Source organism: Helicoverpa armigera, chromosome 1 (assembly GCF_030705265.1).
Source record: "Helicoverpa armigera isolate CAAS_96S chromosome 1, ASM3070526v1, whole genome shotgun sequence".
In the NCBI taxonomy this organism is placed as follows: Eukaryota; Metazoa; Arthropoda; class Insecta; order Lepidoptera; family Noctuidae; genus Helicoverpa; species Helicoverpa armigera.
The window spans coordinates 2,895,551-2,918,274 of NC_087120.1; the positions used below are offsets into that span (position 1 = coordinate 2,895,551).

The 22,724-nt window shown below is 41.2% G+C and overlaps 1 protein-coding gene and 1 long non-coding RNA gene across 3 annotated transcripts in view; one reads left to right on the forward strand and one right to left on the reverse strand.

Moving 5' to 3' along the window:
- Nucleotides 1-486: 486 nt before the first annotated feature.
- Nucleotides 487-6,790, forward strand: LOC126056055 (uncharacterized). Of its 2 annotated transcripts, XR_010277329.1 has the most exons (3): nt 487-543; nt 6,077-6,179; nt 6,477-6,790. It is a non-coding gene; the product is annotated as an uncharacterized LOC126056055 (long non-coding RNA). The 2 variants fall into 2 exon arrangements; XR_007511807.2 differs by lacking the exon at nt 487-543 and having other exon boundaries at nt 5,919-6,179.
- The window catches only part of LOC110379473 (laminin subunit alpha), a 48,730-nt gene continuing 32,182 nt past the window's right edge, over nt 6,177-22,724 (reverse strand). The window contains exons 40-63 of the mRNA XM_049847413.2: nt 22,134-22,295; nt 21,527-21,746; nt 20,543-20,652; nt 20,090-20,211; nt 19,436-19,709; nt 19,008-19,169; nt 18,399-18,586; nt 17,833-18,029; nt 17,378-17,511; nt 16,810-17,007; nt 16,260-16,408; nt 15,739-16,020; nt 14,731-14,944; nt 13,975-14,298; nt 13,381-13,564; nt 12,739-12,877; nt 11,908-12,140; nt 11,336-11,422; nt 10,656-10,850; nt 10,043-10,215; nt 9,355-9,594; nt 8,253-8,414; nt 7,605-7,836; nt 6,177-6,728 (exon numbers count right to left, since the gene is read on the reverse strand). Of these exons, the coding sequence (XP_049703370.2) occupies nt 6,466-6,728; nt 7,605-7,836; nt 8,253-8,414; nt 9,355-9,594; nt 10,043-10,215; nt 10,656-10,850; nt 11,336-11,422; nt 11,908-12,140; nt 12,739-12,877; nt 13,381-13,564; nt 13,975-14,298; nt 14,731-14,944; nt 15,739-16,020; nt 16,260-16,408; nt 16,810-17,007; nt 17,378-17,511; nt 17,833-18,029; nt 18,399-18,586; nt 19,008-19,169; nt 19,436-19,709; nt 20,090-20,211; nt 20,543-20,652; nt 21,527-21,746; nt 22,134-22,295 (4,644 nt within the window). The 3' untranslated portion in view covers nt 6,177-6,465. The remainder of the gene's footprint in view (nt 6,729-7,604; nt 7,837-8,252; nt 8,415-9,354; nt 9,595-10,042; nt 10,216-10,655; nt 10,851-11,335; nt 11,423-11,907; nt 12,141-12,738; nt 12,878-13,380; nt 13,565-13,974; nt 14,299-14,730; nt 14,945-15,738; nt 16,021-16,259; nt 16,409-16,809; nt 17,008-17,377; nt 17,512-17,832; nt 18,030-18,398; nt 18,587-19,007; nt 19,170-19,435; nt 19,710-20,089; nt 20,212-20,542; nt 20,653-21,526; nt 21,747-22,133; nt 22,296-22,724) is intronic.

Genomic DNA, 22,724 nt, shown 5'->3' on the forward strand with positions numbered 1-22,724 from the left:
TTACAGCTGAACTGCCAAGAAAAAGTGTCCCTAACGTGGTACCTGTAGAAGTCCGGGTGTAGGTACCAAAAATGTGTCATATATCCGTATTCCACAGGAGCCATGTTTTGGACATCGTTACGCCAGCGAGCGCGGCGAGCAGCTAAATTATTTATACTGTCTGTATTCAATCTTCGGTGTACGTACCTTACTATGTTATATACATGTAGGCAGATGAACCGAGGACTACCTGAAGATGTGCTACTTACTCAATAAATTCGTTTTCGTTTATTTTCTCTACACAGTTGGTGCCTTAAAAATACTTAAAATAAAACAATCTATGTCGTATCCTAGATTCCACCTGTGTGAGAGACTGGTGTCTGATGTAGGTATTTCAATGAAAACCTGTGTCACAATAGTTTTCAACGTGTACCCTGTACTGCCATACCGGGCTAGTTGTTAATTCTATCCACTTGGCTGTACAGGGTCTCATGTTTTAAACTACTTATCATCAGCTGAAGGCGGGAAGATGCAGTGAACGTGAATATATCTCCGCGTTATCGCGTGAGTTTTTTGATACCTGTAGTCTAAACTGTTGAAGTCTTATTTTGCATTAAATAATGGCACTCTGATTGAAGATTTTGAAAATTTTTTCAATGTGTGTCTTCCCTTCACGTATAGCTACCGTATGAACCTACTATTTTATATACATGTAGGTGGATGAATCGAAGACTACCTGAAGATATGCTATACTCAAAAGTTTTCAACGTGTACCCTGAAGGGCCACGTGGGATAGTTCTTAATTCTATCCACTTGGCTGTACAGGTCTCATGTTTTAAACTACCAATCATCAGGTGAAGGCGGGAAGATGCAGTTAACGTGAAGAAATATATCTCCTTGTTATCGCGTGGTAAGTTTTTTGCTAGACAACAGAACGTGTATCTAAGCTATTGTAGAATTTTCCAATGTATGTCTTCCTTAGGTACATGAAGGTATACCTACCGTTGCTGACCTGCGCAAGTCTGTCACTGGGCGACATCGGCTACTCGCCAGCTCCTTCAACGGTGGCTTCGAAACCTTAACGAGGTTTACGTGAAACTATAACTGGCCTTTGGATCACGTGCTAAGCTGACAGGTAATCAACCTAATAATGTTATTACAAATTCAAAAGAAATTAATAATCTATCTAAGATATATCACCACGTATTATTTCTATATCATTTAAATTCATTATAAATTAACTTTATTTTTGCTTTGTTTATACATAGTACTGCATTTATGTACATATTTACATGACGTAAAAAAAAGCCTATCTAATAATTTATTTAACAATCTAGTTAATCTATTCATCTTTTCTTTGGTCACCACGCTCATTTTCAAAATTAATATTTTTTCCGTATATGCTCTTAGGTACTAAAACTACTGAAAGCATATACTTCACCCACCCAGTAGTTTAAATATCTTGAATAATAATTAATGAATAAGTAATTTGATTGCCTCGTTGGTCTAGTTGTCGCAAGTGCGACAGCTGTGCACGAGGTCTCGGGTTCAATTCCCGAAATATTCAATTCTCGAAATTTCCTTTATGACTTTAGATACAATACAACTTTATAATACATAAACATATTTATTAAACAATTGTAAGCTTCATTAGCTACTCGTATTAAGTGGATATTTAATCTACAGGACAGACACCGATATGGGTGTTCCTGCCGGCGGCGGTGAGAGGTATCTTGACGGGCGACTCTCCGATGACAATGTTCTTGATGCAGCCGGTGAAGCCGCGACGAGAGCGAACTCCGCGCACCCGGTGTAACGGCTTCTCGTGCCCGCCGATGTACAGAGACGACCGAGTGTCGGTGGAAGCGTACGCGCCCAGGCTCTCTCTAAGCCGTAGAGAAGTGCCCGTCGACGCCCACCGATACTACGTACAGAGACTTCACCACTACAAACAGATAAACGCTTATTATTACAAGGAAAATCAAATAAATAAATGTACAAAATGAGTGTTATTTGTTTTATTTCCCTACTCGCATCCGTCCGCGGCTTCGCTGCGTCGTGTGTTGTGTTGTGTAAAAAACTGCCTATGTGTTAATCCAGGGTATCAGCTATCTACATAGGTACCCCCGAAATTTCAACCAAATCGGTTCAGTCTTACAAAAACAGCGGGTCTAGTGCAACTTGTACAAACGCAAAGAAATGAAATGAAAAACAACTGTTTAGCGAAATCTATAAACGTCTCGACCTTTAAAGAAAAATAAAAGTTACAACAAACATAGTTTAGAGCTACGTTAGAGGCGAGATCAGAGTAACAAGTATTTTATGTACAAGATTACTAACGGCTTCAGCAATTTTTAAACATGAAGCGTTATACAAATTAGTTGTATACATATATCATGCTGTCCTGGGAGTGAATCATCTAACATGTTCGCAAAGCAAAATACCTACCATAAAAGAAGTAGCCTTTAACATCAAAGAGTTCATTATCTGTTTCTATGGCATTAAGTTCCATAGAATTGCTAGAAAAATCTTTACATTTGACAAGCAGGGAAGTCACAGACCCACAATAGAGTATACATGGCGACAGACCGGCATAAAATAAAGTACAAACAGTAGAGGACTCTAAATTTCTGTAAAAATAAGATACCAAACTTGAAAGCGACATCTGTCGAGTGTCACAAGGTTGCGACATCTATTGTAATACTTGTGAACAACGTAGCGATACTATCCGACTGACTTCTCCTGCCAAATGTTTTTACAGTTGATTTATATTTTCTTGTGGAGAGTATTTATGATATCGTAATACTATGCAAAAATTAAAAATTCTGCTATTTTTTTACACTCATTTATATCTTCTACGTTGCAGATCTACTATGCAAGAACAACTTAAGAAACCAAACGACTAACAGAGGTCGCTTACAGATATTCCGACCATATTTTTTTATTCAAGACGTGTCAATTGTTTGTATAACACCATCAGAGTTTATTACATAAAGGATACTTGATGTAACTTTTGCACGACATTTGTTACTTATAATATTTGCTGTACGACTGTATGTATTATATAATTATACCTGAACAATATTTCCGTGTGGTTTTACAGCTGAACTGCCAAGAAAAAGTGTCCCTAACGTGGTTCCTGTAGAAGACCGGGTTTATAGGTACCACAACTGTGTCATATATCCGTATTCCACAGGAACTATGTTTTGGACATCATTACGTCAACAAGAGCGGCGAGCAGCTAAATCTATTTTATACTTTTTGTCACTTTTTGTATACTTTATATACATGCAGGTAGATGAACCGAAGACTACCTGATGATATGCTACTTACTCAATGGTTTTCAACGTGTACCCTGTATTGCCATACCTACATGGCTAGTTGTTAATTCTATCCACTTGGCTGTACAGGGTCTCATGTTTTAAACTACTAATCACCAGCTGGAGGCGGGAAGATGCAGTTAACGTGAAGATTAAGGAACCATCAATTAAGAGTATGTAGTTATAAATTTCCAGTGTCTATTTCTATCGGAGATATATCCTCAGTAGCACCGTATGATTTTTTTTATAAAGGCTACTAAACACATGCCGGCGGCAACGCCGCCGGGTTCATGCTGAGCGGCTATGTCGCCGGCAATACAAGCCGCACAAAGCCGTCAAGCATCATTCCGGTTGTGACAGTCACATAGAACGCTAGTGAGTGAAGGAACTGATGCCGATAAGCCGGCAAAGCCGGCGGCTTTGTATGCCGCCAGGTACACGGCACTGGGTGTAGTAGCCTTTAGACACGTGTCAATTGTTTGTAATAATACTAATAGAGTTCATGACATGAAGAAACTCTGCATGTTTGATTTTGTATAGGATATTTGTTTTAACTTTTGTACGACATTTGTTAGTTATAATATTTGCTGTACTACATCATGTATTACATATTTATGCCTGTACAATATTCCCGTGTAATTTTACAGCTGAACTGCCAAGAAAGTGTCCCTAACGTGGTACCTGTAGAAGTCCGGGTGTAGGTACCAAAAATGTGTCATATATCCGTATTCCACAGGAGCCATGTTTTGGACATCGTTACGCCAGCTAGCCAGCTAAATTATTTATACTGTCTGTATTCAATCTTCGGTGTACGTACCTTACTATATTATATACATGTAGGCAGATGAACCGAAGACTACCTGGAGATGTGCTACTTACTCAATGGTTTTCAACGTGTACCCTGTATTGCCATACCTACATGGCTAGTTGTTAATTCTATCCACTTGGCTGTACAGGGTCTCATGTTTTAAACTACTAATCATCAGCCGAAGGCGGGAAGATGCAGTGAACGTGAATATATCTCCGCGTTATCGTGTGTGTTTTTTGATACCTGTAGTCTAAACTGTTGAATGGCACTCTGATTGAAGATTTTGTAGTTTTTTTCAATGTGTGTCTTTCCTTCACGTATAGCTACCGTACGAACCTACTATGTTATATATACATGCAGGCAGATGAACCGAAGACTACCTGAAGATATGCTATACTCAAAAGTTTTCAACGTGTACCCTGAAGGGCCACATGGGATAGTTCTTAATTCTATCCACTTGGCTGTACAGGGTCTCATGTTTTAAACTACTTATCACCAGCTGAAGGCAGGAAGATGCAGTTAACGTGAAGAAATATGTCTTCTTCAAACGTACTAAGGCATCGTTCAGACCAAACGTATTGTCGGCCGCTGACTGTGAGCGCGCGTTACGCAGTTTATTGCTTTTCCATATATATTGAAATTGTCGTTCACACCGAACCGACTATACGCTATTACGTTGTTTGTTGTCGCTGACTCTCAGTGGCCGATGATTTTACTACGCGATTGGCGGATTGGCTACGCGGACACAGTTGCCGAATAGCGCCGCTCCGCCGCGCGCGCACTGCCGCGCCTCGGTACAGCACGTCGATAATTAGTGTCCCTTTTATATAAACTTATACGTATTAAAGATAGTAACTCATCGAATGTTTTTACTGTCATACGAAAATATTTCTTGAACTTATTTGGATAAAGTCTATATTCGAAATATAAAGTATGAAATTGACCAAGAAAACATCTCTTCAAATTTAAGGGATGTACCTACAATCTCGTCTTTTTATTATTTTCGTCTTCCTCTACAGCTTCGCAAATGGCAACTATCTGAATGAGCATCATTTAATTGAAATATCAGTAAAACAAGTAAAAAATTAATTACGCTAGTTTTATCGTATGGGAACCATGAAGTGATCTCAGAGATCGTTTATAAAATATTACGAGCAACTTCACATACTGAGCTCTTTTATGTGTAGAATAGTCAGCCGCTCAGCGTACGCATCTAGTGTGAACCTACACGAGCTTATTCTTTTGTTCACACATGTAGCGCATCGTACGCTATAGCCTATTGTCGGCTTGGTGAGAACGCGTACTGCAGATTGAGTCAACGTTCACACTGGGGCAGACAGTGAGTATACTCACAGTCAGCGGCGGACAATACGTTTGGTGTGAACAATCCCTAAGGTCATATTTTGCAGAAGATTGATTTGAAATTCTACGATCGCTTCAACTAGAATACCAATCTGATTGAAGCAACTGTAGCGTTTTTCAATACACCACACGTTTAGCCACCGTTGTTCAGCATTCGTCTTGAGGTACTGTTTCATTAAGTTTTTTAACTTACATTTAGCTGACCTGCCCAAATCTGTCCCTGGGCGACATCAGCTACGCACTACCTTCAGAACAGTGACTCGTAAACTTAAAGGCAAGGCTTACGTAAAACTAAACCTGGTCTAAGGTTCACATGCTAAGCTTGTAAGTAATCAACCTCATAATTTTATAACAAATTCAAAGGAATGTCAATCTATCCATCTCTTTTTTGGTCATCACGGTCATTTTCAAAATTAATATCTATCTGAATAGGCACTTATTATTTGTCCACGTCCTGAAGGAATGTACTTCACGCACCCAGTAGTTTAAATCATCGACAGGAATTTATTTGACCATTCCGAATTGAATCTGTACCTCGAGAGCTACAATATGTAAGATAAGACTATACTAGTAGTGGGTATTAACACGCTGAATGTTTTGTGTTTAGGTTCTGCATTCAAGGGTGCAGTTCTACGGTCAGCGATGGCAGACTCGACTTCGGAAGCTACAACAAGAGGAAGGGGAATGGCAAGAAAAAAGCTGATATATTGGTTTGTATGATTTATATTCAGATCTGATATTTTATAATGTGTATGGAAGACAGATTTACAACGTATAAAAGGCACTTGGGGTCAATGAAGACTAGTTACAAAAAATGGACATACACTTTCACCTAAACATTTATATTACTGATTTTACAAATAACATTCAAAAGTCCGATTATTTGCCTATTTCCTTTATGATTATAGATATACGACTTCATAATACATAAACATATTTATTTGGTTCAAGATTACACAATGCAAGCTTCATGAGCTACTCGTATTAAGTGGATGTTTAATCTACAGGACAGACACCGATGTGGGTGTTCCTGCCGGCGGCGGTGAGAGGTATCTTGACGGGCGACTCTCCGATGACAATGTTCTTGATGCAGCCGGTGAAGCCGCGACGAGAGCGAACTCCGCGCACCCGGTGTAACGGCTTCTCGTGCCCGCCGATGTACAGAGACGACCGAGTGTCGGTGGAAGCGTACGCGCCCAGACCCGGCTTAGAGAAGTGCCCGTCGACGCCCACCGATACTACGTACAGAGACTTCACCACTGCAAACAGATAAATGCTTATTATTACAAAGAAAATCAAATAAATAAATGTACAAAATGAGTGCTGTTTGTTTTATTATCTTATCTATGAGATCAATATGAAAATTAAAGTGAATGCCAATGTGTTTTATTTACCTATACATAATGATAGACGAGGTCAACGATAGAGTAGCTAATACATACATAATACATAAGTAAATCTAAAGGACCTCCATTCTTCAGTTGCTAAAGAAAGCATGATACCAAATCAAGACTAGGTACCTTTTGAAAATCGACAACAATGGAGAATTCCGACTACTGTAAGACTACCCTACTAGACCTACTTATCTGGTGTTAATAAACCATGCGCTCGTGGTGACATCTTCGACAGTCAGCTACATCCGGTCAGACAGTAAGCTGACACCCACATAGTTGGAAACTGGGCTCGGGAGATGATGATGATAGTATCATAGACTCATGTGGTGGACATTAATCAGACTATCATAGATGTTACCGTGTCATTGAGCATCCTTCGCACTCGTTACGGGTAGTCAGAAGCCAGTAAGTCTGACACCAGTCTAACCAAGGGGTAATGAGTAACTGGGTTGAGGAGGTCAGGTAGTCGCAGTCGCTTCTTGTAAAACGCTGGTACTCAGCTGCATCGAGTTAGACTGGAAGCCAACCCCAACATAGTTGGGAAAAAGGCTCTGAAGATGATCATGATGATTGTCCTTTTAGCCGATTATCGGCTACGGCGACTGTTCTCATGTAAGGAGATTAGCAAACTGCGCAGGACATATGTGCACTCACTATTCCTTCACTCTCATAGCCTGATGGGACGGCAATCCGACACGAGCGGAGGTAATGATGACGAAAGATGATGATGATAGGCTTTACCGTGTATCTTGTGCCAGTTGCCATCGCAGAGCGCGAACTTGTTCCCGAGCGAGTAGCTGGCACGGAAGGGTCCGTGGCCGTTCTCGACGTTGGCGACGACTTCGTTCTCGAGCAGCTCGAGCACGAGGTAGTCGCGCTTGCCGTGCACGCTCAGCAACAGTCCCGTGCTGTTGCGGGGACGGATCTCCATGGAGATCGACACCTCATCTCCTACTTTGAAGTTCTCTAAGAGCTGCGATAGGAAAAAAAGAATTGATGTAACAGGCGAGTTTGTTGCGAGATAACTCTTACTTGAGCGTAAATACTGGCAGGTAAAGGCATTGAATCTCGTTCTAAAAATATCAGGGAGATGGCTTTTTAAAATGATGGAAACCCAAGTGTTTATCGCTATACTTAATAATTATAAGCATTTTATCGAATATGTCTGAGTAGCAACAAATCAATTCAAGAACGACTAAACTGATTTGGTTCAAATTTTTAGGGGATTTTTGGTTAGCTTAGAATCAGAGAATATTTTTGTAAGATATCTTTTATACCAATCTAGGTAAGGGAAGGTGGGTCCGACCAACTACCGATGACAGTGTTTACTAAATAAGCAATTCTAAGATTATTTCTACGTGATTAAGTGGTATGACATGAATATATTACCTTCAAATAGTTGCTCTGCATGTTGTTGGAGGCGCCGAAGTAGACGCCCTCCTCGACGGTGTCGGTACAGCGGAGGGAGTTGACGCGGTACGACACGTCCGTCACGCGCTGCCCATTCATCAGGAGACCCTTCAGGCAACCCTTGAACGGCTGGTAGAAGCCCTGTACACATAATTACACATTAGGTATATTAAGAAGTGGTGGTGGCCTAGTGGGCAAAGAACCAACCTCTCGAGTATGAGGGCGCGGGTTCGATTCCAGGTCAGGCAAGTACCAATGCAACTTTTCTAAATTTGTATGTACTTTCTAAGTATATCTTAGACACCATTGACTGTGTTTCGGATGGCACGTTAAACTGTAGGTCCCGGCTGTCATTGAACATCCTTGGCAGTCGTTACGGGTAGTCAGAAGCCAGTAAGTCTGACACCAGTCTAACCAAGGGGTATCGGGTTGCCCAGGTAACTGGGTTGAGGAGGTCAGATAGGCAGTCGCTTCTTGTAAAGCACTGGTACTCAGCTGAATCCGGTTAGACTGGAAGCCGACCCCAACATAGTTTGGGAAAAGGCTAGGAGGATGAGGTATATTACAGTACTGCAGGAAACTCCCGAGTTACTACCGTCATGATATTTGGTTATCCGATTAAAAAGGAAATTGGAACTGATTAAATTGATAGGTTATCGTTAGCTTTGTCCCATTCGCGCACGATGACTTCAATCATTCAGATTTCAGTATTCACTTTGATTCAATATAAATAATTAACGAAAGAAGGTTTTTTCACAACTGCCTCTCTCTCTCTTAGTGAAACAGAGCTTAAGAATTACACTATGTGAAGTCTTAGTACTCAGAATAAGTAGCGTGTTCATTCACCACCGAGTGAGTAGCCCCCGCTGGCTTCTCCCACTAGACTGGAGTCGACCTATCCATACCCACGCTGATAAAAAGGTGAAGGAAAACATTTCGAGGAAACCTGGACTATTGAGTCTGAAATCACCAACCCCAATTGAGCAAGCGTGGTGATTAACGCTCAATCCTTCTTCGTGTGAGAGGAGGCCTGTGCCCAGAAGCGGGACGATAAAAAAGGCTGTAACTGTATATTTATTACCTCAAGGTTACTGCTGATCTGATCATCCAAATCCCTGAGCCCACCGTAGTAGTAGGGTGCTGCGAGACCCGCAGGTGAGTTGCAGACCGCACTGGTTTCTCCAACCAGCTCGGAGTCGACAGCGAGCTTCCCGTGGCCGCCGCTGCGGGAGAGAGTAACGCTGTGCCACTCCGTGTCATTATACGTAATGGTAGATGAGATGATAGCGGTCTCGCCACCGCAGTTGAATTTGAAGTGGAGCTGAAACAGAATATGTTAGATCAGAATATGTTGTACATCACGTTGAGTACTTGACCAGTCTTTGGCAGACGTTATGGCCTACAGGTAGTCAGAAGCCAGTAAGTCTGCCGCCAGTTTAACCAAGGGGTATCGGGTATCGGGTTGCCCGGGTAACTGGATTGAGGAGGTAAAACACTAGTAGTCAGCTGATTCCGGTTAGACTGGAAGCCGAACCCCGAAATACCGAGTTGGTAAAAGGCTTTGCCAGATGGCGAACTTAATTTAGGGTCTATCAGACAGAGAGCTGTCACACGGTCGAGCGTTCTGCGTTCCAGCTCTACTACTACTTGACCGACTATGTAACTAAATATGACACAAAGAAGGCAAAACTGACCGCTTGAACGCTTGACCGCTTGACCCTGTCTGATAGATCCCTAAGAACTGCGGATGCTGAAACTAGTCAAGATACCTTAGCGTCCTTCATGTAGAAGGCGAGGAACTGCGTGGGGTCCCGCTCGGCGGCGGCGTAGAACACGAGGCCGCCGTGCCGGTCGAACGTGCGCAGTGAGATGCTCAGGTCCATGCCTTGTAGGTGACGACCCGGCAGCTTCGAGTACTCGATGCGACTGTCGTTGCGGGTACCTGATAACGATACAATATTATAGGTAACTAGCGACCCGCCCTGGTTTTGCACGGGATAACGGTATTTCCCCAGCGTTTAGTGTATGTTATATAAACCATCCTCTTTATCTATAAAAAAAAACGCATGAAAATCGGTTGCGTTGTTTTGAAGATTAAGCGTACAAAGGGACATACCGTCAATTGCACAAAGCTCAATTGAATCTATTGCTGACACTTTTATCTTGTTGACAAGGAAAGAATCACCAATAGATTTAAAGAAGCTTCAACTTTAATGGACCTTTGTTCAAGTGGCGGATAGGGACAGAAAAAGTGACTTTGTTTTTATACTATGTAGTGAAGTTTACTATTAACATGAGACTTCACCCAGTGTCTGATTAGCATTCAAGTGTGGACATTGCGGCAACTGGATCATTGTTTACCTGAAAAACATTATAGCTTACCGAATCTGTATCCGATATCAGGGTCTCCGGCCGTGTAGAAGGGATCGTAGGCGAGCTGACAGCCGGGCTCAGGCTTGGGCGGTGGGCGGCGCGTGGTGGTGGTGGGCCGAGGCGTGGTGGTGGTGCTCTGAGGGGCCGCTGTAGTGACCGGCTCCGGCCCTGGCAGCACCACGTTGTGCAGTAACGGCTCCTCGCCTGGACAACAAATACAACGATGTTTTATGTAAACTGGTCTAAAATCCTCTTATCTTAAGGAAAATGTTTAGAAACTTAGGTTGTGTATATAGACTGCTATAAAAACGGATACTCTAGAGGCTAAACTCAAATTTTAACAACAAACCCGCGATATTTTGTTTTTTTTTTTTAATGTTTTATAATCAAAATGAAGATACGCCACAAATACCGATTTGTAAGTTAAGGCAACATAAACAATTGTTAAAGTTACTCAATTATGCATTATATTTTTGGCTTCACTAGAAACTAAAAGTCATTCGATAGCCGATGTATCTGATATTATATTCATCATCAACATCTCCCGAGCCTTTTCCCAACAATGTTGGGTTCGGCTTCCAGTCTAACCGGATTCAGCTCAGTACCAGTGTTTTACAAGGAGCGAGTATCTACTAATGTTAAAATGCAAGTTATTAAAAGGGTGGGTACTAATGTTGAGGGTAACGTACCGTGGCCTGGTGGCGGCTCCGTGGGTCTCGGTAGTCCCGGCGTCGGCAGCACGTCAGTTGGCGGCGTCGCGGCCCACTGCGCTTGATCTGAACACGAATAGTACAGCTAGTTGTCAACAAGCTCTATCATAGAATATGGAATGCATATGATATGCATATTTATATGGAAAGAAAAAATATTTATTAACACAACACAAGATATACGTACACATAAGAATAAAACATACAAAAGTTACAAAAGGTTGTGCTAAATAGATCCAGTCTAGCATTATGCCAGACAGCTAGTGTCTGACGCTGGTTTTCAACTGGACCTATGAGAAGTTGCGGGTGTCTATCTTAATGTACTTACAGTACTTAATGCATCAGCAACCCCGTGGATCTTATTCGGAATTTGGTAAATATTAATAGTAGTAAGTATAATAGAACAAACTGACAATTTTGTTTCAACGGCTTGATATGATTAGATAATCTTACAAGTATTTAAAAAAATGGTGAACGGTCTCATAAAGTTATTTAATACATAATGCCTAATTTACAAGAGTATAAGATAAGTACTGTAAAAGTCAACGTACCTGGACTGACACCGCCAGTGGTGGTGGTGGCACCGCACCTTCCGAAGGTTGTGCTGCTATTGCTGTAGGGCTCCAGCAAGTTGAGCACCTGTCCGTTGATGGTGGCGTCGGCGATGCATCCAGTGAAGGGTGCTTTGGAGCCAACCTTCCCTCCCACCACGTACCCTGGCTGTACCCCCCCAACGAAGAGTACTCCGTCGAGGATATGGAGCGGAGCAGGTGCGGTATCCGTGCTGAACAGATAAAGTAAAATAGAGCTGTTTGCAACAAAATGTCTTGTGTTACTGATCTATTAGGGTTTGAACAACTGCGTCACAAGAAATCTAAAAATATATGTGCACTCTGCAATGGTACAGACGTGGCAGTCTTTGAACAAAATAAATACAAAAATAATGGTAGTCTCTACTAAAAGTCACGAAAGATCTGGGAGGACATCCTTTCAAAAGGACAACTAACAGCTTTTTGAATATCGATAGTCCCATATACATTAGTGATATCGATAGACGGAATATTGGAAACAGCCGTCAGTTAAGATGAAGGAAAACATCTTGAGGAGTCGCAGATTTCAAAGTGATTTATTTCATATGTAGTAGGTTGATAAGGCTGAGTTAGAAGATGGAGCAGTATCTGAAGTGATGAAGGAAAACATTTTGAGGAGTCGCAGATTTCAAAGTGATTTATTTCATATATAGTGGGTTGATAAGGCTGAGTTAGAAGCTAAAGGATTATCTGAAGTGATGAAGGAGAACATCCTGAGGAGTCGTAGATTTGCGAATGATTTATTTCATATGTGCTGGGTAGATAAGGCTGAGTTAAAAGCTGAAGAATTACCTGAAGTAGTCGAAGTCGTCGACGACGAGCCGCAGCGCGTTGTTGTTGTGCGTGACGGTGACCACGTGCCACTGCGAGTCGTTGTACGTGTTCAGTCCCGTGTTCAGCTCCTCGCGCTGACTCATCAGCACCAGTGTACCTAACATAACGAGTACGTTTTTATTAACATGAGCAAATAATTACTTAATTACCACCAGCAAGTAAAAGAGAAGGTGAAGGTTGTGATGTGACGTATAGGGAATTCAAAAGGCGTAGAATAAGTCGTTATCGCATTCTTATAAGTCGAGTGACAATTCCTGAACTTTCGGCGACTTATTCTACCGATTACTAGAAAATTGAAAAAGTATTATATTTCGGTCCGAAATATTAGCATAGTCAATCGTTTATGGGCAGTTGAAAAAATGTTGCCTTTAATATGTGGTCTTCTTCTTCTTTAATTGAAGAACCTAGCTGTCGTCGGTGCAACTCCTATCATTAACCTAGCTTTAATCATAAAACCATTTGCAAAAAATTACTGGGAGAACTGGCATCATCATCTTCCGAGCCTTTTCCCTACTATGTTGAGGTCGGCTTCCAGTCTAACCTGATGTAGCTTTGTACCTGTATAGGACAATTGTTTTATTGGCATATAAAATGTCTAACCATTGATAAGCGACAGGGATATGCTGTCGGGCATAGCGGCGGTCTGCGTGCGGCTGACGTACACGAACAGCAAGCCGTCGGGCGCCGATGTCTTGAACTTGAGCGTGAGCTGCAGGCTCTGCGCCGTCACGTCCACGTAGCGGAGGTAGCTGTCCTTGCCTGATAGTGAGACTAGCGATGCGAACTGGAATAAATGCACAATATTGTATAATAATCTATATAAATAAAAATGAATTGTTGTTCGTTAGTCTGATTAAAACTCGTGAACAGTTGGGCCGATTGAGCTGATTTTGGTTTTAAAATGTTTGTAGAGGTCCAGGGAAGGTTTGAACGATACGAAGTTCGCGGGATCAGCTAGTATTAAATAAACTAGCTTTCGGAAAAGCTTTCGAAGAATTACTACGGCGTTGAATTTGGGGAGACATACAAAGGTGAGGAGAGAAATGATCAGTACCTGTTAATTTACCGATCTTCCCAATATTCTATAGGATAATATTATATAGGAGATAGGAATTTGACATTACTTGAAAGGGGATGATATCAAAATGATATCTCTTTCTGTATAAAAAACGAAAAATATTCACAAAAGCTCACCTGACAACCATAAGCAACTCCAATAGACTCCATATTGACGGTCAAATCGATATTTTGGCCATCCATCACGATCTGTCTGATACATCCATCGAATCCAGTTCTCGTCACTTCTACAATACCCTTATTATTACCACCAAAGTTCATAGTATCTAGAGCCGTGATGGAATCTTCTCTGGCTGTTGATTCACCCTTCAGAGTCTCTCGGTCTACCTTCAGAGAGCACTTGTTGAGGTTTCGAGCAGCATCCAGTCTGTGCCATTTGCCATCGTTGTAGGAGTTTGCGGTTCCTATTATGAGAAGGTCATCTGTGTTGCCGAGCGAGACCTGTTGGAAATTGTGTGTGGTAAAGAAATAAATCGTTTATTAAAAAGCAAAAGTAGATGGTTGGTTGCTCAAAAATGTTGTGAGTGTGTAGCTCGAGCTTGTGCTAGCGCCTAGTAGATAGATAAAACGTTTATTCAGGACAAACAAAAAGAAACCACAAAGATACACAATACAATATAGTAGGTATCATCTCATTCGAAACATCTTTGTAAGAGAAATTTATTGGAAGTAAAATATTGTGATAAAAACTTAGCACTATAAGTTTTAACGTTATACATAATCTAGAAATAAAAATGCAAAGCTAACAGATTTAAGTTGGGGACAACTGGTGTTAAACCCCTGTATTGGAAGGAAGTCCTGATAAGGTGCAAAAACGTGACAAGAAGAAGTAAGTATCAGTAGTACTACATATAATGTAGGTATAGCCCATACCTGTAGGAAGACTTTGCCATTCTGCATCTGGATAGAGAAGAAGGAGGCTCCTTCTCCGACGAGGTAGATGAGTCCATCTGGTGCATAGGTCCTGAAGAACAGAAGGACTTGGTTCTTCTGCGGCGTGAGGTATCGGCGACCCGGCATTGTGACGTGGGCGCGGCCGTTGAACCGGTACTCTTGAGGACCCGTCGGGTTCGATATCAACTTGTCTCTGTTGGAAAAATATTAATTATTGATTTGTACGATACAACATGGTGTATAGAACATAAAAATATATTAAAATTAACAAATGTTGACTAAGTAGGTTATGTTTAAGCCTGAAAAGCCTCTGCGAATAGCAGCTGGGAAGGATTCTATGGGGTGTACTACGCCCAATCGAATGACAAATAATCGAATGCCAATTGATCGACCACTATAAATCGAAATTCTAAATACTCGAACATTCATAATATCGAATGGTTATTAAATCTAACATTCAATACATCGCGCAGTCAATACATCGGGTGTTCAAAATATTGAATGTTCGTTTGATCGAGCGTTAAATGCATCGCATATTCATCCTATCGAAAAATCTATATTTTTTATGAATACAAGAAAAACTCAAAATTTACTAATAAATCACATTTTAATCTTTAATTCCTATCTTTTAAAGGTACATTTTAAAATTTTGTGTGAATTGAAAAGGCAAACGCGGGATTGGGAAGACCTACTTTACAAAAAACAGGCAAAAGGGATGATGATGCGATTGAAAAAATGTTAAATAATAAAAACTACATCAAAATTTATAAATTATTCATAAATTTTGAGTTTTTCTTGTATTCATAAAAAATATAGATTTTTCGATCCCAGATTTTATAACCTCGATAGTTGGTCCTCGTAAAAGGATCTAAAATTGGCTTTGCAACTTACTCTTGTAGTTTTAGTTAATATGACAGGATGCAACTAAACAATAAAATTAAGACAGAACCAACATATAGAAAATTCCCTTGTAATAGTATATCTTACCTCTGTCGAGCTCCCTTCAAGTTCTCAGCACTGGCGAAGTTCCAGAGTCCAACAGGCGTGTCTCCAATCATGAGCTCTTCAATCTGACCCTCAAACGCGGGGAAGCTGACTGACTGCAGCTTGGCGTCTGAAGGAGCTCCTCCTACGTACAGCTTGGACTTCTGCCGGTCGAGGTTGAAGATGGTATGCTGTCCTGGCAGTACAGCCTCCTTGGAGTGAACGTAGTCAGCTGAGCCGTTGTCTAAGTTCTCCCGTATGGATAGCTTCACGTTGCGTCCGACCCTGTTGCCGTTGAAGTTGATAGTTATTCATTACATAGTATACAATAAAGTCGATCTAATCAGTTTCACACGACAACGACACTAATAATATTGCCGTTTCACTCAAAATCTTTTTATTGTTATTTTGGAAAATAAATATTGTGACAAGAATAAGACCTAAAATATGCTCAAAATGGAATCGTAAGGACATTCTTGTTTAGTTTTAGATGTGCCAACAAGAAACCCGTTACAAGCTCTTACCTGTCGACGATGACCTGGTACCAGCGATTGTCAGCCACAAACTTGTCGCTGCCGATCCTGGCAGGCTCGCGACCTGACTCCGCACTGTCTCCGATGTCCATCTTCAGGTATGGGTAGCCGTTCTCCACGCCAATCACCATGAAGTCATCCTGTGGAATAGAATAGGCATGATAACAGGGTCAAAAAATAGTGATTGGTGGCCTAATGGGTAAAGAACCAACCTCTCAAGTATAAGGGCGTGGGTTCTATTTCAGATCAGTCAAGTGCAACAAATGCAACTTTTCTCAGTTTGTATGTACTTTTCTGCTAAAGGCCATATGTTAAAGATTAATGCTAAATGCTTCATGACTGATACATACAATCTTTATTCATATTCATTTGTTTGTTTGTATCCGAAACTACTGAACTGATTTGAAAATGTCTTTCATTGTTGTGTAGCTGCACTATACTATTTGGATGCCAAAAGTAGTTTCCACAGGGAGCGGGGGAAATCGTGGGGGAACAAGTAAATCAAATTTTTTAAGGAAAAGTTCATTAATCTGCCACTTACCGATCTGGTCCTTCTAAGCATGGTGTCCTTAGGATTGCCGAGGTAGAGGATGAGGCCGTTCTTCTCCTTGGTCTTGAAGTAGACGGAGACGTGCGTGGAGGTGGACATCTCATCCACAGAGTCCGGTAAGCGTGGCTGCAGAGTCGTCAGCCGGTCGAAGGTTACGCCAACTTGGATACGGTTTGCTACTGTACGGGCCTGGGGATTTACATAGACATTTAAACAAAAAAAATATATCTAGGAACACGATACTATTAAAAAGCTGAAGAGCTTGCTTGTTTGTTTGAACGCGTTAATCTTATACTGGTCCGATTTTAAATCTTTCAGTTAAATAAAATTACCTTTATCGCGGTTATATTAATATTACTTAATCCCGACGTTTCGGATCCTTTACAGCATCCACGGACACAGGCAGACATGGATGCTGTAAAGGAATCCCAAAACGTCGGGATTAAGTAATATTAAGGTAATATAACCGCGATAGAATACCGTTAAAATAGTTTTATTTAAATGTCTAATATTCGCGCATATTATGAAGTCTAAATTCAAGAAGAATAGTCCAATTCACCTGTTCGATGAGCTCTTTGAGTTTGAGCAGCTTCTCGTCGGCCTCCTGACGTCGGTTCTCCAGATCATCCTGTCTGGCCTTCACCGTGTGGTAGGTTTGTGTGATTGTCGGGTTCAGCTTGTCAATGTCCTTCACTGTGGTGGATAGTATTCTATTAGTTACGTGATCTATACTAATGTATTAGAGGGGAAAACTTGGTATTTTTGTATGTTTGTAATGGATAAAGTCGAAAACTACTGGTCCGATTTTAAAAGTTATTTCACGGTTGGAAACCTGTCTAAATACTAGTAAATTCTATCTGCCAGATAAAGGCGGCTTATAAATTATGCATGATATTGCTGTCATAATTTGTAGTTGATTTGGCAGATAAGTTCTTAATAGGCTATCAGAGCTTTTATTAGTAACCGGTGGAATTGATCATGAATATTTTTTAACTCCTCGATGAATCTGCTTACCGAGGCTATCGACGGTGTCAGTCATCTTCTGCGCCTCATCAGCTAGCTTGGGCAGTGTTTGCGCCCACTCCTTGCTGGCAGCCAGGTCAGTGCCGACCTGAGACATCACGTCCAGGGTCGACTGCACCGTGCTGTTCACTCTGTCAGCTGCATCCACCTCGCTGTCCAGGGCGAACGGTGGTGGCGTTCGGAGGGAGCTAAGGGAAGAATAATATGGTAATATTGTGACGTGAAGAGAAAAGGCTCGGCATGATGATTGTACAGACAGATGATCAACCCAGCTCAATCTGCCAAATGAAAGGCAAATGTGAAGGACGGGCGCTTTGGTGGCTGTCTTTTATTTTGTCGCTGTTTTACAACCAAGTTTGAAAAAAAATAGTTTGAATTTGCGTTGAATTAGAAAAAACAGAATCGGATGCTCAGCTGCATACGGTAGGCCTGGAAGCCGACCCCAACAAAGATGGGAGAAAAAGGCTCGGGAGATGGATAGGTTGACTCACTGGCGTCTGTACTAAGAACCTTGAACCAAAAATCGACAGAAAAATGCTACAAATAAAATTACTTACAATTGAATAGCATTATTATCGTCATCCGCAGATCCCATTGTTTTCTTAGCATGCGCTAGTTTTTCTTCGGCCTTTGTTAAATTAGGACTGAGAGCCTGTTCTACTATGTTCTGGGCTTTTGTGGCACCTTCTAGAAGATTCCTGGATCTGTCACGAGCTGGGACCACTCGGTCGTTCAGTGTGTTTGTCTGTACAAAAAAAAATAATTGTTAATTGACATGCAGTTTTATTTTTGCTTAAATGATGATGATATAATCTGGATATTAAAATGCATCCTCACTACAGTTCGGGTAGCACTTATTGACCAATTAAGTGATTACCTAACTAGAAATAGATCTGGGTTTAGTAAAGAAGAGAAGTTCAATTTTTTTAGGTAATTATCATTATGCTCGTAAAGCTCGAGTTTTTAGGTAAGTACATATTATCATCAACTTAGACTTACCAGCCTAACCACGGGGTTTCGGGATGCCCGGGTAACTGGGTTAAGAAGGTAAGATAGGCAGTCGCTCCTTGTAAAACACTGGTACTCAGCTGAATCCGGTAGGACCGGAAGCCGACCCCAACATAGTTGAGAAAAGGCTCGGGAGATGATGATGATGATAGACTTACCAGTTCAGTGATGTTCCTGACGCCCTCGTCGGCATCATCGGCAGCCTTCTTCGCGTCTCCAATCTCTTGAACTATGGAAGAGTATGCCGATGCAGCGGTATACGCGTGTTGAGTACGTGAATTGTTGTTCTCTCTTTCGGCTAGAGCTCTTAAGTTATCCGCCTGAAATTCATTAAAGGGATTGAATTTTTTTTTTAATATTTAGGATTTTTGAAGGTGAATCCTCAGCAATTTGCATGAACATTTTAAAGACCTCTTAACGCGGGCAACCGGTTTCATTGAATCAAAGAAAAAAATAGAATATCTGTTTTGAGTTTTGTGCTTAGCTCAACGGAATCGATACACGATCCGAAATATATTTTCCTTTTCTTCAGTCAGAATTCAAAAGACTTATCGTCATGTAACTTAAATATGATCACGCAACTCACCCTATTCCTCAACATATAAGTATGGTGGTTAGCCACTTCAGTCAAATTCCTCAGGTCCGGCAGTTTGACCTCGAGGTCTTCCAAACGGTCTATCATATCCTGGTTAGCTGTTCTGATGCTGTCCAGGGCCTTGGTGGAGTTGTCTACTACTGTGGCGGCTACAAGGTTGTAGAATGTTCCATTGCCGATATCGTAGCCAGCGTCGATGAGATCCTGCATAGCTGCTGCGTTCAGTTTTGTTACTGAAGCTACCTTGTTGCCGAATTTGGATTGCCTAGGAGGATTGAATATTGGTAAGGTTAAATATTGGCTAGTAAAGTTCACAGTCGTGGTGGACTAGTGGGTAAAGCACTAACCTATCAAATAAGAATGTGGGTTATATTCCAGGTTAGTTTCTCAAGTACTTTCAAGTATATTCTACACACCAGCGACGAAGGAAAACATCTCGAGGTAACTTGGACTGTAGTTTTCAATCCTTGCAATGAGCAAGCGTGGTGATTAACTCTCTCAATCTTTTTCTGAGTGAGAAGAGGCCTGGGATGACAGAAAGGCTGATAGTGATGAAGTTAGGTCAAACATCATTGCTGCTACTCTTCTTATATTTATTTATATTTATAATATATAATATATCTTTTCTCATATTGTTAGTTATACCTGTTCTTAGCGTTAAGGTTTTCAGCAGTGGTGGCGGTGTGCTGAGCTAAGTCTGTGTACTGCAGCATCTCGTCTAGCTTAGTCTTCAGATCACGGGTGTCGTTCACCAAAAGGTGGAATTTCTATAATAAGATAACTAATGTTATTGCAAATGTAAATACTGAAATAAGAGCTGTGATTGGAGCGAAAAAAATGAAACATTTTTATAGATTCTTCGACCTAAGCGTCAGTTGCACAAAGCTCCATTAAACTTAAAGCTTCTTTAAATCTATTGCTGAATCTTTCTTTGTCAACAAGATAAAAAGTGATAGCAATAGATTTAATGAAGCTTTAACTTTAATGGAGCATTGTGCAACTGACGGTAAATAGAATAATTTTGCAGTCTCAGCAGATAATAAACTGCTTGGAATAGAATAATCAGAAATTCGATTTATTTTATAAACAAATTGTTACCTTAGCCTGCTCATTGACCGGTTGTACGAAGACGTTCATGCGCTCGATCTGTTTGGTAGCATTACTGAAGGCGATGTCGGCTTGCTGTTTCTTCGGCGCCAAGTCCTTAGCTGTGGAGACAGAAAATACATTATGTTTATATGGGATGTAACTTAAGTATCATAATGAGGATGGCATTGGAACTTGCATTGTATAATTTTCTCAGAGTCAACCTATAAAATATAGTAGACACTTCTTTTTTTGAAAAGAGTGTCTACGGAGTTTCTTGCCGGTTTTTCTCCAGAAGACTCACGTTATGGAACCGCGCAACTAGCTTGACGTTTCTTATGCAAGTGTAATAGGTCTATATGAAATAAAAACCTTTAACTTTGAATCCAACTTACCAGCAATATCAGACTTGATCTGCCTCGCTTCAGCTAGAGCACTGTCAACTTTAGGCTGCTGACTCAGTTCTAGCCCAGTAGCCAAGTCAGCGACATGTGTGACGATGGCCTTGGCCTTCTCGCTGCTGTCATCTCCATACACAGTTTACAAATCACGTGTCGGGCGTCTGTTTAACTTAAGACCATAAAAATGCAACTTACCAGCAATATCAGACTTGATTTGCCTCGCTTCGGCCAAAGCACTGTCAACTTTAGGCTGTTGACTCAGTTCTAGCTCGGTAGCCAAGTCGACATGTGTGACGATGGCCTTGGCCTTCTCAATGCTGTCATCCCCATACAAAGCTTTCTAAATCACTTGACGGACGTCTGTTTACCTTAAGACCATAAAAATCCGACTTACCAGCAATATCAGACTTAATCTGCCTCGCCTCTGCTAGAGCACTATCAACTTTAGGCTGCTGGCTCAGTTCGAGCCCGGTAGCCAAGTCGGCGACATGTGTGTCGATGGCCTTGGCCTTCTCGCTGCTGTCGTCTCCATACAAAGCTTTCTAAATCACGTGACTAACGTTTGTTTGCCTTTTTACATAAAAAATAAACTTACCAGCAATATCAGACTTAATCTGCCTCGCTTCAGCCAGTGCACTGTCAACTTTAGGCTGCTGACTCAGTTCGAGCCCGGTAGCCAAGTCGGCCACATGTGTGACGATGGCCTTGGCCTTCTCGCTGCTGTCGCGAACCGAAGCCAAGATCTTGTCGGCATCGGCGGCTAAATCTGCAGCCCTGGTGATCTGTTTGTCCGAGTCTGTGGCTGCGAATTCGGCCTGTGAGGATGAATTGATAAAATTACTAATCTGTGTAAAGCTGAAGAGTTTGTTTGTTTGTATAAATGCGTTAATCTCAGGAATTGCTGGTACGATTTGAAAAATTCTTTCAGTGTTAGCTTGCCCATTTATCCAGGAAGGCCTCATTTACTAAAACTTTTAATTAAAAATTAAAGTTCATTACAGGTGACATCTTTCCTTGTAGCACAAATTTTATTAATTTTTCATTTCATTTATTCATTCCTTTATTTCAGGCAATTTTAACCATAAAAATACAAATACACATACATAAATCGCACATAACAATCAGTCTGACACTAGTGGGTCTGAGGATGATGATATCGTACATCAATGCTTATAAACGAATACATAAAATTATGGACTTACGGATCGGAGCAGGTTCTTAGCGCTGTTCTCTAAAGTCTTGACGGCGGTTGTGACGTCAGCAACGTCAACGTTCTTCAGATCAGCCACCTTCGGCCGCAGCGATTGTGTCTGATTCGCGATGTAGTTCAGACGCTGTGTTGTGAAGAATGAGTCCGCTTTGTCCTGGGAACAATATCATATTTATACAGTACGATAATCTATACTAATATAATGAAGACGATAACTTTGTTTGTTTGTAATGGATAAACTTATAAACGGATATCAAAAAATCTTTCAACATTAGAAAGCTACATTATCTGCGAGTAGTAATGGGTAAATTTAAAAACCGGCCAAGTGCCAGTCGGATTCTCGCACGAGGGGTCCCGTACCGATTTATAAAATGGGCAAAAAAATCACGTTTTTTGTATGGGAGCCCTCCAAAATATTTATTCAATTCTAGTTTTCAGTATTTGTTGTTATAGTGGCAACAATTACATGATCTGTGAATTTCAGCTCTCTAACTACCACGGTTCATGAGATACAGCCTGGTGACAGACGGACGGACGGACGGACGGACAGAGGAGCAAAAACAATAGGGTCCCGTTTTACGGA